The sequence below is a fragment of the Poecilia reticulata genome, chromosome 5 (assembly GCF_904066995.2).
Source record: "Poecilia reticulata chromosome 5, P_reticulata-male-v2, whole genome shotgun sequence".
In the NCBI taxonomy this organism is placed as follows: domain Eukaryota; kingdom Metazoa; phylum Chordata; class Actinopteri; order Cyprinodontiformes; family Poeciliidae; genus Poecilia; species Poecilia reticulata.
Window position 1 is genome coordinate 20,169,734 of NC_088834.1, and position 15,655 is coordinate 20,185,388.

At 38.4% G+C, this 15,655-nt stretch overlaps 2 protein-coding genes across 3 annotated transcripts; both read left to right on the forward strand.

Annotated features, from left to right (window-relative positions):
* The first annotated feature begins 559 nt into the window (after positions 1-559).
* On the forward strand, positions 560-9,418 carry adipor1a (adiponectin receptor 1a). Of its 2 annotated transcripts, none has more exons than XM_008409992.3 (8): positions 560-678; positions 2,618-2,832; positions 2,914-3,027; positions 5,320-5,491; positions 5,578-5,764; positions 6,782-6,969; positions 7,192-7,385; positions 7,734-9,418. In XM_008409992.3, the coding sequence occupies exons 2-8, from the start codon at positions 2,686-2,688 to the stop codon at positions 7,860-7,862; spliced, it is 1,131 nt and encodes a 376-aa protein (XP_008408214.1). In that variant the 5' UTR covers positions 560-678; positions 2,618-2,685; the 3' UTR covers positions 7,863-9,418. The 2 variants fall into 2 exon arrangements, with proteins under 2 accessions (XP_008408214.1, XP_008408215.1); XM_008409993.3 differs by lacking the exon at positions 560-678 and adding an exon at positions 694-848.
* A 1,422-nt stretch (positions 9,419-10,840) lies between these two features.
* Positions 10,841-12,916, forward strand: rabif (RAB interacting factor). The gene is made up of 3 exons (XM_008409991.3): positions 10,841-10,999; positions 11,422-11,558; positions 12,459-12,916. The coding sequence occupies exons 2-3, from the start codon at positions 11,430-11,432 to the stop codon at positions 12,705-12,707; spliced, it is 378 nt and encodes a 125-aa protein (XP_008408213.1). The 5' UTR covers positions 10,841-10,999; positions 11,422-11,429; the 3' UTR covers positions 12,708-12,916.
* The last annotated feature ends 2,739 nt before the right edge of the window (positions 12,917-15,655 follow it).

Here is a 15,655-nt window from a genome sequence, read left to right on the forward strand (position 1 = left end):
AATCTAGTAGAATATTTGTGGACAGTTACAGATTAACGTGATTGCAAGGAGGCCTTCCACCTTCAAAAATTTGGAGCTCGTTCTACACTAGCAGAAATATGCAGAAAGAAGGATTGTATTACTATCATTTCAATATAACAAAAATCATCCTTTGGTTATTGGAAAATGTATTGTATACCATTTATGACACGTTGTTTTTAATGAAATGTGAATTTTAAAAATATATCATGAAAACTGACTATCCTTTCACATTGTTTTAATATCTTTGAGAGATGCCTACCTCATTTACTATCAGAAACAAACTTCTTGGTTGAATGAAAGTAATTTCAAACCTATATCTGCCAGTGGTATGAATAGTTTTGGTCATGTACATGCACATAAGGAGAAATGCAAATGATTGTTAATGTTGAACGGTTTTCGGATGTTGTCATTCAGTTTTATCTTGTGTAATTTTATTGCGTCATTTTCCTCACAAAATAAACTAGCTGGACATCTTTTCTAAATAAAACTTCCAATGTTTTGGCCAGCGCCGTAAATAAACGACTTTGAGTTTGGCTTTTATTTTGGAAGAACAGAACAGGATTCAGCTTTGCTAAGAGACTTCAACTTCCGGAAGTGGCTTTTGTTTCGCACAACCATAAATAATTTACCTTCCTGGTTAGGAGTCTTCCTCGTCAGGTAACTTCGGGACATTTAATTAATATTTGTTGACAGTGTTAACCCCGCTGAGTGTTTAATTAAGCCTGTGGCCTGCTGCCGTTGTGTTTGGACCGCTGTATTTCTGGCAGCAAGTGCGTTGAAAAAGAATCAATTTCCTGTTCGGCTGCTGGAGCTCGGTTAGCTAACAGGTAACGTTAGCAACCAGATATTTATCAGGTTGTTAAAAACTAGATGATTTATCCACCTCATCTGCTGTCATTATATACTAACTCTGTATATTTTTATTAAAAGCTACAAATCGTACATTATTCCCACATTTGGTGGACTTCGTCTGTATTTTAGGGTTGTTTACATTTTGTTCTCCATGTTCCGTCAGACGCTTTGTGATGTTATTCAACATCCGTCGGGAAGCCGCTTGCCTCCAGTCTTAACACCAACTTTGTTGAAGGTGTAGTTCTCTTTATTAGACCTAGCATCACCTAAGAAATCATTCTCATAATATAATGACATAGAACAATCCTGTCAGGTTAAGTACCCTTTGGACAATAGTGAACAATAACCCACACTACACTGTAAAAACAACAAAAAAGGGTATTATTGCTAAGTAAAGATATAAAGCAAAGGGGAAAATTAGAAGCTAAGTTTCCTTTCCTGCTGATCGAAAATCTCCTGTGATTTGAACATTTGGTGGGTTGGATCTGGTATTGATTGAACTCCTTTTGTTAGTTGACTCTACTTGAAAATCTAGTTCAGCTTGATTTAAAGAGAGTGCAGTATGAATCTGTGGTCTGACTTGGATTAGTTATCTTAGACTGTTTAGCCCGCTTGACTGAACTTGCATTTTTTTCATTATCTATGTATGTATAATACCTGGTTAACTAATGAATCACATAGTTTTGAATTCACAGCAAATACAGATAAAAAAAAACAGAAGGGAGGAGATGTGTATTTATTACAGCTGATCTCGTCCTTTTACAATTTGTTTTATGACGTTGAAAGGATTTTGTTTGTGTGAAAATGCATGCAAGTTTTACTAACAATGAACTGAACAGGCTTTTCTTGACTGATATTGGTTTCCTTTAAAAACTGACCTGCCGACTCCCAATTTCTGATTTTTCTTTTTCTTCTTTGCACTATTATACGTAAAAAAGAAAAAAAAAGTGCTGCAGGTTTTAAATGCAGTAGAAAAATTGGAAATTTAAGGATTTAGCTAAATTGTTGCACAAACTCTTGTGTACAAGAGTTTGTTTTACTAAACTTAACAGCTGGGGTTTTCTCTGACTTTTTAGTTTTTTAACTCACTGATCATCTATCCGAGACAATCAAGAGAAAATTGGGCAGATTCTGATCCTACATTGATTATTTCATACGTATGAAAAATGTTCTGATAGGATTTATTAATTCAGTATTAACAAAGTCTAGTTGAATATGTCTGCAAATCACAATGTTGCCTTTGTTTGTTCTAGCTTATAAAATAACCGAGGAATGTTATATGCATGCTTAAAAATATGATTGATCGCCACCATTCGGTGCTGATTAGCAGAATAATAACTCTACTTGGTGTATTCTCTATATATGAAGACAGACTCTTTTTATATATTTCTGTATATTTTTATACCAAGTTAGTATTTTGACTTTTTAAAATACTTTTCATAGTGTTTACATTAAATACCACACAATATTGTCATACAATTTATGTCCCTGTTGTTCTTTTAAAATTTTTGTATTATGAAACAGAAAAACATGTCTTCTGAAACAACTTTTATAATTGACGATAATCCTTAAATTAGACGTTTTCACCAAGATACAAACACTAACTTCCAAAGGTTAGGATGCAGTTACATTTGTCCTGTGGTGGAAATGTAACTAGTTACTCTGAACTGGTAGTATTTTTCTTTGATGTGTTAAAATAACAGGCCAGTGTAGCACATTAACCGCTGTCATTCTGGGTTTACAGGAGGAAGTTTCCTTGTCCCGACTGAAGCAGAAAACAGGACTCTGATCAGGTCATCAGGCAGTCTCCCTATGTCAGTCCGAAACGGGTCTGCCAGTGATGCAGACTGCCGGATCTCTGAGGACTGCAGCGTCCCAGATGTTGAGCTGATGGAGCTCGGGCCGCTGCTGGAGGAGGGAGGGGGGCGGCAGGGGCCATGTAAAGGCATTCATCCGGAGGTAGGACTGTTTTGGTGTTTTTGCCAACCGTCCAGAGAAAAGTTTGCTTTCTGTGTCTCGTGAACTGTCGTCTGTTTGAAGGGAGCAGCGATGCTTGCTGATGAGGAAGAAGAGGACGACGAGGTGGGCGAGGTTTTGACTTTACCTCTTCAGGCTCATCATGCCATGGAGAAAATGGAGGAGTTTGTGCACAAGGTAACTGTCATGGAAAAAATTGCCTTAACAAGAGTCTGGATGAGAAGAAATAAGAAATTTATTGAAACCTTGCAAGGTGAGAACAGAAATACAGAATCAAGGAGTCTGTCAAGTCCGCTCTGACCAACAGTGGATCTGGCTTCCTTGTTTCTGGTCAGAGAAGAGAGACTTGGATTGGATATTAGGTGTGAATCCCTGATAGTTATGCATCAGGGATTCTGTGGAGCCCAACCCCGATGGCCTGGCCAGTTGTCTATTGTTAAGGAAAGGAGGTTGTTACTTAATGTATGAAATGCAGTCTCAGTTCTGGGTTGAGGAAGTTTCACCCCGATTGTCTCCTGGATCACAGACATTCTCTGCCGTTACGTCACACTGTGGAAGTCTTTAGGAGAGCAGCTTGGCCAATCTCATGATAAAATCATGCAGACACAATGATCTCATCAGACACAATCTAAAGCACAAGAGGGGTGAGGAGCACATTATAAAGTTTTCCATTACAGTAACAAATTGGCTCAGATAGGATGTGTAGGTGGATTAAAGGCCAAAGGAAATGGCTGTAGAAGAATAATGTTATTATCGATTAGGTTATTCGGATGTTTTTACCGCTCAGGGCTTTTTAGCTTAAAGATTATATGTAGATATATATTGACTAATTCATATCTACCTTTTTAATAAAAGAAAAAAAATCTGTAAATGTTGTCATGCAGCCTGATGCCAGTTTGCTGTAGCTTGTGAAGTTTGTGGCACATGTTTGAAGTGAGCTGCTTACAATCTTAGTAAAATTATTGAATTATTGATGAGGCTTCAGATGAAAAAAACTCTTTCAAACATCAAAACATCATTGTAGTCACAGACTCTAAGGTTTCCTTCATGTTCTAACATACCTGCCTTACGATGTAGAGGCACATAAAGAAATAATGCTCCATTGTTATTTCAGACCATGTTAGACCAGTGTAAGACGTGTTGTTAGATATTTTAACATGCATGGCAAGCTGAGGATCAGTGTGACAGCCGCCCAAATTCAAAATAAGTAGTAATGTGTTTTTTGGGGCGGTTGACTGGAAATAAGCCCCTCTCGTAAATTTGGCCTTCGTAAATCAAATTAGCTTCAGCCTGTTCCAGTTTCCCCCTCGTCGTCACCGGCCCTCCCTCCAACACTGCAGCCTGGGTGCCCTCAGGGCGGCCTGGCCCCATTTTAAAACCGCTACATGATCCCATGTTCATTTTGGTCGGCTCACCCACCAGTTGGCTTCACGTCGATGCTTTCGCATCCTGTGGGGGAATCACTTTCTAATGCATTTTTACAGTAAATTGATGGTCTGGTGTTACAGTAATTGTTGCCTGTTCTCACTCTCTCAGATGAGATAAAAACTGCAAACTAGTTTATCTTCATTCTGTCAAACCTGCATTGCAGCTGCTGCATCAAATTACCTCAGTAACTTGACAAGCACATAATTGTTTACCAGCTTCTTGTAAGCTATTTATGGTTTCAAGTGTCTAAATACTGTAAGTTGTGACATTTGTTTGCCTGTTTACGTGACGATGCTGATCAGAAAACATTATGAAATGATTTGTTTCATGAGAGAGGTTGAGATATTTTTCAGAGGAAGTTTAGAAAAGCTCTTTACAAGTGATTTTTGTTTGTTCGTAAATCAGGAAACTTTGCACATCTTTTGACACTGGATATATGTGAATTCAAACCGTGGAAAGGGAAACAAAAGGTAGAAAACAGCAATGTTGACGTCCTAATTCATGGCTAGAGTGGACGTTGAATTAAAAGAGCTTTTTGCAGGAAGGGAGAAGAGCTCTCTGATCAGGATAAATACCTGCCATCTAAAAACATATTTTACGTTTTCACTCAGTTAAACTCTGGAACTGAATTAAAACATAACTCACAAAGCTTTAATAATTAAAGTTTGTTGGATGTATTTTTTTAGGAACAGTAAAAACACAGCAGCTAAAATTAATCATCAATTTAAATCTATGAACATGAATACAGTAAAATATCCCAACCTTCCTAGTTAAAAAGATTTGATGAGAGTGTTGCTCTCACTCCCTCTCTCTAGCTGAAATATTTTTTTTTAATAAAGATTTCAACAATTTTTGCTGGATTCAACATGTTGAAAGACTAAAACATTGTGACATTCAAAAAAAATAAACATCTGGTCCAGGTTTCTGCTTTGGAAAAGATTGGGGGGAGAAATAAACTGACCCAGAAAAACGCCCAGGAAGCCTGTCCTCACATGTGGTCTAGTCCTTTATGCTCAGGTCAACATTCTTGCTGCGCTGCAGGTGTGGGAAGGTCGCTGGAGGGTCATTCCTTTTCATGTCCTGCCTGACTGGCTGAAGGACAACGACTACCTGCTGCACGGACATCGACCTCCGATGCCGTCGTTCAGGGCCTGTTTTGGAAGTATCTTCAGAATCCACACTGAGACGGGAAACATCTGGACTCATCTGCTAGGTGAGCACGAAAACTCATTTACAGTCTCTCTCATGTTTTTGATGCTGAACTTTATAAAGATCCTAAAGCTTTCTTTCCTTCCTCAGGGTGGATCTTATTCGTTTGTCTGGGCACTTTAACCATGTTGCGCCCCAACATGTATTTTATGGCACCTCTGCAGGAGAAGGTTGTGTTTGGGATGTTCTTCCTGGGAGCAGTCCTCTGCCTCAGCTTCTCCTGGCTTTTTCATACTGTCTACTGCCACTCGGAAAAAGTCTCTCGCACATTCTCCAAGTAAGGATGTAGGAAAAACTAACACAAGGGCCAGAAAATAATAAATAAAATTGCACGCAGATGGACTGTTTACAGGCATTGCTCTGTAATTTACTTAGTAGCATCAGGAATAAATTTTTATAGCACACTTTTTAGATTTTTTCATAAGATAAAAAATGGAAAACTGCACACATTATAATTATGCATGACTTTGTGTTGGTCAAACAATCCAAATAAGGTTATATGGAAAAATGTGAAATTTTCTTAACCTCTCTTTACTTATTGGGGCTAGAAAAGAAAAACTACATTTTGCATTAATTTTACATGAGACTATATAACTGCTCGGTAAATGTTACATTTTTATGTATAAGATAATTTGAAAAACGCCGAACAGGTTAAGAAGGTTTGCCTTAATAAAGCTCTGTCCTCCAACAGAAACATGGCTGCAAAGCTCAAGTTTTCTAAAGGTGCATCTCAAACATCCAAAACGTTCCTGCAAATTCACTGCCTCACATCTGGAGAAAGCCAAACACGGCGTATCAGAACAAATACCTCACACCAACTGTGATGCACAGCGGTGCTTAAATGTGAGGCCATCTGTCTGCTACTCCAGCTAGACCCAAAGTGGGTCACCCAACAAGACGCTGATCACTAGCAGAGTATCAAGTCTGAAACCAAATGAAATGACTGAAAAGCTGCGGCGGAACCCTGACAGAGTTTTGCGTAAATGAATATCTGCAAACCACAGCGAAGATGTTTGATTTGCTAAGATAAAAACGGCGTCTTACATTTACAGCCCCCTCTGCTCTTTTTAGTGAATTATTAAGTGTGGATTACAGCAAATCTCCTGCAGACCAGCTGTTCAAAACGGGTCTGCCCATCCTTGTTCTTCTTCTCTGCCTGCTTTGTGTTGGTTAGAAAAATCTAAGTTGCGCATGCTTGGTCCAGACAGAGTTATCTGTTTTGGTTTGATAAACTGAGATGTGAGAAAGTGTTTGGAGACGTTGCGATCATCACCGTCTCACCTTCCCTCCACAGGCTCGACTACTCGGGCATCGCCCTCCTGATCATGGGCTCCTTCGTGCCCTGGTTGTACTACTCCTTCTACTGTTCCCCTCAGCCTCGACTAATCTACCTCACCATCGTTTGTGTTCTTGGCATCGCTGCCATCATAGTGGCCCAGTGGGACCGATTCGCCACCCCTCGTCACAGGCCAACAAGAGCAGGTGAGGATAATGTCTTTTTCAACACACTGCTGTGTCTTGAAGCTTTTTGCTTGGGCTTCATTCTGGTTTTATCGCACAGATGCTTTTATTTTGGCTTCATTTCGTCACAAGTGGAATTTTCTGCTTGCAGAGGGAACAAAAGAAAACATTGTTAAAGATGGCTGAGTCTTTTTTTTTTTTATGTCTGAAATTATTTAATGCACGTTCCTTTGTTTTGCTCAGGCGTGTTCATGGGTCTTGGACTTAGTGGCATTGTCCCCACCATGCACTTCACCATCGAGGAAGGATTCGTAAAGGCCACCACAGTCGGACAGATGGGTTGGTTTTATCTGATGGGCGCCATGTACATCACCGGTGCCGGTCTGTATGCGGCCAGAATCCCTGAACGTTTTTTCCCCGGGAAGTGTGACATCTGGGTAAGTGTCAAATTGTAGACATTTGTCAAACGTTCACATAGTGGGACATGTGCTGCTGATACAGAGCTAGGCTTTAAGATTAGTTATTCAGGTAACAGTTAAAGACAGCACTTAGTTTTTACCTGAATGAATTTGCTTTCTTGGTTTGTATTTGTAGTATCAATTATACTTTGCTGAATAAAAGGAAGTAGATCAAATAATGATTCTGATAAGAGTAGTTTTAATATTGAAAAAGACAAGTACTCATTAAAATTGACACAGAAAAGTGGAGATGCACTGAGATTTTCTGATGATTCCCAGCATTTCTTACCAATTTTTGTTTTTTCTCTCACGTCTTTCTTTTTTCAGTTTCATTCTCATCAGATTTTCCATGTCCTGGTCGTTGCAGCAGCGTTTATTCATTTCTACGGCGTCTCCAACCTGCAGGAGTTTCGCTACGGCCTCGAAGGAGGATGCACAGATGACTCTCTACTCTGAAAGGCCCAACTGTGACTTATTTTTTCTTTACAGCTACACCCACACAAACACACACCCATACACGCAAAATGCTGCTGGACATCAGTATAGTCTCTTCTTGCTCCTTCTGTACTTCTGGGTTGCTTACATCTTTGGGTTTTAGTGGTCTTTCTGCTTTGGCTTTTTTGCTCCAGTAAAGTAGCATTTACTAGCCAACGTACTATGGAGGGATCAGACATTACTTATTACTATGATACCTGTCAGATAAGTGTTACAGATAGTGTTTTCAATTAGGATTAAAGTGGGATTTTTAACAAATCTGATAGCCTCTACATAGGTTCTCTCTGTTACCCTGAACCTCTTCATGGTCTGTTACAGTTGCACAAAAGGGTTCAGAGTAATATTATTTATGCTAACGGAGAAGGCCTGGACTTCAAGTCGTCCCCCCTCACATGCAGGTTAGAGGATGGTTGGAGGGTCTACAGCGGCGTGGAAGCCGGAGAGAACAGACACGCCTGCGTAAAGAGTGGGAAACTGTCTGAATGTCACCGGATGTTTGTTTTCAATACTGATATTGATTACCTATGTTTGGCTTCTCAGCAATAAAGGGAAAAAAAAAAAAAACGTGAAATTTCCAAAACCCCATTCAGTAGAAAACTCCAGTGTTTTTATAATGTTTTAAGGCAAATTTGAAATGGTCATCCAGGCACTCAAGGTGAGAAGAGTCTCTAATGTCCGAGCAGAATAATTTAACGTGCACAACCTTTGAGGAATCAGGTGAATTCATAGTTTCTGATGACGTCTTTGGACGTTTTGCCTCCTATTGCAAACATCCAAAATGGATTGCTTATAAACTGTTCAATGCAACAGAGAAGCTGTAATTGTTTGTAGCTGATGTGTAAAAATAAACCTAATTCAGGTTACATTGGGACAAAGTCTTCATCCCATCGCAGATCAATTAGGAATAACGCTTCAATTATAAACTCTTAGTTGGTAGCTCTTGAGCTGCGACCAATGTACGGATCTGAATCGGCGATCAAACTCCATCTTAGTCGACTGGAGGTTTTTCTTTACTGCTGGATTTCAGATGTAAAGAGGTGTAAACATTTAGCGCACCTTGCGTACTTTAGAGGATTAAATTCAAGACTGTAAAATCATTAAATGAGGTTTAAAATGTGTTCTGGATGATTGGTAGAAACTTTTGAGTATTCCTGTGCCTTACGCCAACGGAAATGTTTTTAAATAAAACGGCCTATCCTTTACAGTCAAAGGAACATCCAGGATTTAGGGGTTTTATTTTTTCTTTTCTCGTTTTCTTCACCATGCATACAATCAAATCATTATTAAAAGTTGCAATTCCACTGATAGGTTGTACACAATGCTGTTAAAAGACTCCTTTTTCTAGATGATCTTATTCAAGCTTTATTACAAAGACTAAACATGAGTATCCCTGACTTTGTGTAATGTTCTGTGTAGAAGGTGATAAAAAAATCATACATTTCTTTGAAATGTAAATCTAAATATTTATTAATGGTAATATTGGAAAATTATTGTAATAAATTCTTTTCCATATGTAAGAGGATGTTGTTTTATTTTCCCACTGTACATTTTAAAACACACAAGTAGCCAGTAACGCTTGCATACAAAAGTATTTGTAACTCTCTTTACTATCTCCTCACATTGAAGTGGATATTTTGAGTGGATAGTTTTGCTTGTACCATCAGGAGAAACCGTTTTCTATTGATACTCAGTTTAAGTCCAGACCCAGGTAACACACTGTACCTCTGTCTGCATGTTTTTTTGGGTTTTTCTCCTGCCTGAAGTTGAACCTCTGTCTCAGTCTTAAGTCTTTTGAAGCCTCTAGCAGGTTTTCATCCCTACTCTCCTGTATTTAGCACCATCAATCTTTCCATCAACTTCTTTGTGCCTCAGGGGGAAAAAAAACATCTCTAAAACGTGATTCACACAGCACTTTGGACATTTTTTGCTATCTGTAAAATCCTGCTCACTGTCTGTGCTGATAAATATGGGACCAGCATTGGGGCCACTTGCATACCAAAGTATGTAAGGAAGTTATAAACTCCTGTTCATACCCCAGGAAAACAGGAGTTTAGATTACATAGCTGCCAGGAAACTCATCAACTCAGTGTGTATTAAAAATACATTTCAACAATTGTGCCACCTTTAATTTTTGATAAAAATTATATATTTTTTAATAACCAGAGATGGTGGTCAAAGAACACCATAATATTTTATTTCTTTTTAGCATTTTTACTGTGTCATACACACTTTGAAAACATGGAATTTCTTAGCGTTTTACAGGTTTGAATGTCAGAAAAGAAATTAAAATAGTGGAAACAAGAAAAAATGAATTGTTCCAAAACAAAGGCAAACATGGTTAAAAATGACAACACTTGTTATCATTTGGGTTTCAAAATCACTAAAACCCCTAAAACTAATATGAACTTAGTTTAATTAATAACTTAATAACCATTACTCTCTTAATGGTTATTAACTTATATTAAGACCCTCTAGGTCAGGGGTGTCTAAAGTCGGTCCTCGAGGGCCGGTGTTATGCCCGCCGGCGTCCTGCACATTTTAGTTCCTTCCTGGTGGTAGTAACAACCTTTTCAGCATGTCAATGTTCCTCTTAGGCCTTCTAACGAGCCATCATTTGATCCAGGTGCGTTAAACCAGGGAGAGAACTAAAACATGCAGGATGTCGGCCCTCAAGGACCGACTTTGGGCACCCCTGCTCCAGGTGTTAAAAGTTTCATGAAAATATCACGTGAAATATGGAATAAATTCAGGAAATTTGAGAATGAAATTCGTTTTTTTTATTCCAAGATCTAATTAACCTCATTAACATTAGAAAGACAGTTCATATAAATAACTTAGAATTAATAATTCAATCAGGAATATTAGTATTTCATTTCACAAATATCTGAACACATTAAGGTTAAAAGAAACGCTTTCAACCAAGCCTTTGTGATGTGGTCAACATATCATTGAATGCGGTACCTTCCCGCGGTTGGTTGTTTCGCTTCGGACGCATTTAAGGGTCGCACCGTAACATCAGCTAGCATTCCAATGGCTAATTTGACTGTCTTGGCAGATTGTTTTTTCTGAATAATTACTACCTCAGCGCCATAACTCAGGTACGTCTCAAATTGTTCGATGTAATTATGCATGAATAATGTTCAAAGCGTCCCGCTGAGTCATTTCTTCATTTGGCGTGGGTCAAATTCAGTGTTTTTAAATACATATTTTAGCGTAAATTTGAGAGGCGGCTCATCCTGATTTTCTCATTTATTTGAGATTATAGTTTTGCAGCCTGATAAATGTTTATAAAACACTGAGCGTTTTTACTTATACTTCCGCTCTCCACAGCCCTAGCTCCGGGATCCAATCGCCCTATGAGCTCAGGCTTTGTTCTGCTTAAACATTAGGGCTTTAATAAATCAACCGTATAATGATGAGATATCAATGGTCATTTATATTGATGCGATTCCCTGTTTGAAGAACCGCTGTAGTAAGCATCCCCATCTGTATGTATGAATGTAAACTCACTGCTCATTAGGACTCAACATGGACAAAGAAGGCACTGAGCGATCCGACCTGGTGTCTGAGGACGGGAAGAACATCAAATCTGTCCTGTGTCAGCGGTGCGGGTCCAAGGTGTTGTGTCCTGGGATGGCTGTGTTTGCTGAAAACGAGGTTTGTTTCCCGATGCAAAAATGGACTGATGTAAAAAAAAAATAAAATAAAATAAACCGGATGCGATACTGAGAACTTTTCAGAAAACAGCATTAACACTGCAAAGCTTTTCTTTCCACATTCCAAGCTGTAGTGTGAATAACTTGGACAAGTAGGGGGGGAAAGCGCGCGCGTGAGTGCGCGTGTGTGTGTGTGTGTGTGTGTGTGTGTGTGTGTGTGTGTGTGTGTGTGTGTGTGTGTGTGTGTGTGTGTGTGTGTGTGTGTGTGTGTGTGTGTGTGTGTGTGAGAGACTCCTTAAAAACATCTCCAGCATGTTGACGGCATCTAATTTCATGAAAACATATATGCTTTTATATAATAGATGCAATTTAAAAATAAACTGGATCCTAATAGGATTGGGGAAAAGTGTACATTTACATTTGTCATGCTTAGAATAATGCTGGAAACTTTCCCCCCTCACTCTCTGAAGTTAAATTAGACCAGTGTTCCTCAACCCTGGTCCTCACCAACCCCCTGCTCTGCATGCATATTTTTCTCATTTGCTTTTAGCAAATATAAATAATTTTGGTTGTTCTAATTGAATTAAAACATATTTTTAATTGGTGCCTCTCGTTAGTAATTGGTCTGGAGAATTTAAGTTATTTAGAACGGAAATGTTCAGTGTCACTTCAGTCAGAGATCTACTGAGGTGTGGAGTTGGACCTTTGTAGAGACAGATCAAGATTTTTACCAGAGTTTCTGGAGCATGAGCGATCCTTGTGCAACCCGTAGCAGGAAGAACAACACAAAGTGTTGTCCAGCTTTATCCCGTTCTGATTAGATATAAATAAATACTCTACAAACCTTGTGCTCTTAAGCAAATCTTTTTGTGTCGCCTGTTTTCTCTCCTCCTCACATCAGCTGTTCCTGCCCTCCATGCGGAAAAAGAGCAGCCTCAGCAACACCGAGGGCTCAGTCGACGGTGACACTCTGACGGCTCACTGGTTGGTGGACGACATGTTCAGTTTTGAAAACGTGGGCTTCACAAAAGACGTGGGAAAGATCAAGTACCTGATCTGCGCAGATTGTGAGATCGGACCAATCGGATGGCACTGTTTGGATGACAAGAAAAAATTTTACGTCGCTTTGGACAGAGTGAATCATGAATAATGCTGGTGCAGATGTGAGCCTAATGGACTTCAGGAAGGTTGTGGCCTGCTATGCATTCCTTTATGGATTTCCCCACATAAATTGACCCTAAATCAATCCGTCATTGACACGTGTAAAGAAACGGCTGTGTGTAAACGGTGTGTAATAAGTTGTGTCATATTCATTCTCATAAGACTCACTAATATTATAATAAAAGTATTGAAAGTTGATTCTGATTTTCTTTCATGCACCTTATATCAAGACGTTACAGTCTCTGTACAGAAGTTACAGTCTAAATAAAAGTTACAGACTTTTATTTTTCATAAAAGTCATACAGACTTTTATGAAAAATATTTTCACCCTACAAACTCTATTAAAAATTTTTTTAATCTAATGCCACCTGAAAACCACCTTTAAATCCAGTGAGGTGTCTTTGTGATATTTCTCTACCAGCTTTGCACATTTTTAAATTGGATAGTTTCCTATTCTTTACAAATACCAAATTTCAGGTTTACTACAAATTGTCAATTGGATTTGGATCTGGACTTTGACTGGGTCATGCTAGCACACAAATCTGCTTCGATTTAAACCATTGCATTGTACCACTAGCTAGATTTTTATAGTTATCCACCTGGAAGGGAAACCTTTGTATCACTTTGTTATGCAGCCTTTAACAGGTTTGTTTTGTTTTGTTTTGTTTTTTGCAGAATTGCTCTGTTTTAGCTCTACCCTCCCATCAACCCTGATTGTTTTTGTTTTTTTTATTCCTGTTGAAGAGAAACATCCCCAGAGCATAATGGAGCTACCACCATGCTACACAGTGAGTAATGTATGCAGGGGAAAAAAAATTTCTTCACTTTTATTGGTGTCTTTGTCGTGACATGAGATAACCTCTTTGAATTTATGACGCTGCATTGATTAGACAGGCACTGCTAAAGATGGGTATCCTTGAAAAGTTTGCTTTTTATGACAGACGGTTGAATAAAATTTGATTTACAGCATGCAACACACTTTAACAAAGATCTTAAAGTATTAAGTATTAAATCAGGCCAGGGGAAATCATGTGAATTACTCTATTTAAGAGTAGAGTTCAATCCAAACACAGCATTCATCTGTTCTTCAGCTTAACCAACCTGGTTAATCTCTTAGTATACGGTGGATTTCCTTCAAAAACCCCAGTGTGCGCCATTTCAGGATGCTGTTCCGCTCTACAACACTAGATGTCCTAACTTCACGGCTTGATGAGCTTCCTGACTGCAGCGTCATGTGGTCTATTGTTAGTTTTAATAACCAGAGGTGCTGCACACCTTAACTGACTTCTTAACCTCAACGCAGTGGTTCACAACTTTGTGTAACAAACACCACTAATATCGTAGCGTTTCCAAGCTTCACCAGAGCTCGAGTCAAACTGCTGCAGTTTATTTGCGCCAAAAATGAAGACAGAAGTGAAGAACACAATCTAAAGACCAGAAAACAACTATTATTACTGTGGTTAAAATAAATGCAATGAAATTGTTGTGTTTTTTGTGTCATTTGCTTTTTGTGTAATAAAAGTATTACCCTGAAAGGATAAGCTGGTGTAGGTGATGAGTGTATATTTTGATTGTAAAGCATATACTTAGAAATGTAGATTAAACACCTGTAGCAAAATGAAAAACACAGTGATCTTTAAAAAAAAAAAAAAGTAGTTTGGTTAGTGATTACGTTAATTAAGAGGATGTTAAGTGAATGACGACGTGGATGATGGATCGACATGTTTGCATCCCCTGTATTGGTTTACTGCGAGTTCAGCCCGCTCTGTGTCCAAACGGAGAACGGGTTGGACTTTTTCTGGGAGACATGATCCTTCGCCGTGGCGCAGTGAATCCTGAGTAGTGTTCATCCGAGGTGCTTTCTGATAACAGTGCATTCTGAGAACGCTGACTGGGACTGATTCTGACGTTGGAGCTGTTCAAGGTTGATGACGAGGAGCAGATGTGGGAGGTGTGCGAGTTTCCTGGAGTGCATCTGGGAAGGAGACGCGTTCATGGTTCCTTCTACAGTTCGACTCTTGGATCTTCCCAAATGGCATCCAGAGCTGGGGCTAACTGAAGGAAAGTGCTGCTTTGTTCAGTTATTTCTGTGTCAATACATTTTTCCAAGAACTTTCTCACATCGGCCTTTGAACGCAACTAAACCCCCTTATACACAACCTTTCTAAACTATCTCTTCTGGAAAAGACCTTGAGCACAATGCTCTGAGTCTGTGGTATCTATATTTTGGAGCAGTCTCTCTCTAAAAAGGAAACAAAAGGCTTTTTAAAAAATAGTCAAATCTGTTTTTCCTAAGGAGGAGTGGGCATATCAGTTTAAATACTAATAATATTGATATCAAGGTAAGTATTTGTATCAGATCAATACTTTTGTTCATAGTTTCTCTTCAATATGTCTTGGACATTACTCAGATTTCCACACAAAGTTCATGCCCGAGCATATGCAGGAAATAAAACGCCAAATATCAAAAGCTTGCTTTTTTAATTTGAGAGCAGGATTTCATACTTCTGTAATGTTTGCACTCAAAACATGTAAATATTACAAAATTCCTCATAAGCACAGTTTTATTATTATTTATTCATGCATTTGATGTAAAATCTTTCTGAAACTCAAATATATTTACTCATGGAAAGATGTATACCTCAAACCTAAAATATATGTCTGAATATTAACCATTAAAGAAAATATAGTACTCCAATTTAATTTATATATAGAGAGAGTAGTTATTCCAATACACAATTGTGTGTAGTAGAAGTTAGTAAGGGGATTATGTTATTTCTATGCAGTTATATTATTTTCTATTGTAGTTGGTAAAAAAAAAAACACATCATAAAATCTATAAACAACTGTCAAATGCCCAAATTATTTAATAATGATTTTTGTAAAGTATTGATATTGTTAATGATACTAGTCCAGTATTTATTTAGTATTCGTTTG

Coding starts and splice junctions, on each gene's coding strand:
- adipor1a (XM_008409992.3), top strand. CDS start 2,686: ATGTCAGTCCGAAACGGGTCTGCCAGTGATGCAGACTGCCGGATCTCT. Junction 5,492..5,577: donor CATCTGGACTCATCTGCTAG/GTGAGCACGAAA, acceptor TTCCTTCCTCAG/GGTGGATCTTATTCGTTTGT. Junction 6,970..7,191: donor TCACAGGCCAACAAGAGCAG/GTGAGGATAATG, acceptor TGTTTTGCTCAG/GCGTGTTCATGGGTCTTGGA.
- rabif (XM_008409991.3), top strand. CDS start 11,430: ATGGACAAAGAAGGCACTGAGCGATCCGACCTGGTGTCTGAGGACGGG. Junction 11,559..12,458: donor CTGTGTTTGCTGAAAACGAG/GTTTGTTTCCCG, acceptor TCCTCACATCAG/CTGTTCCTGCCCTCCATGCG.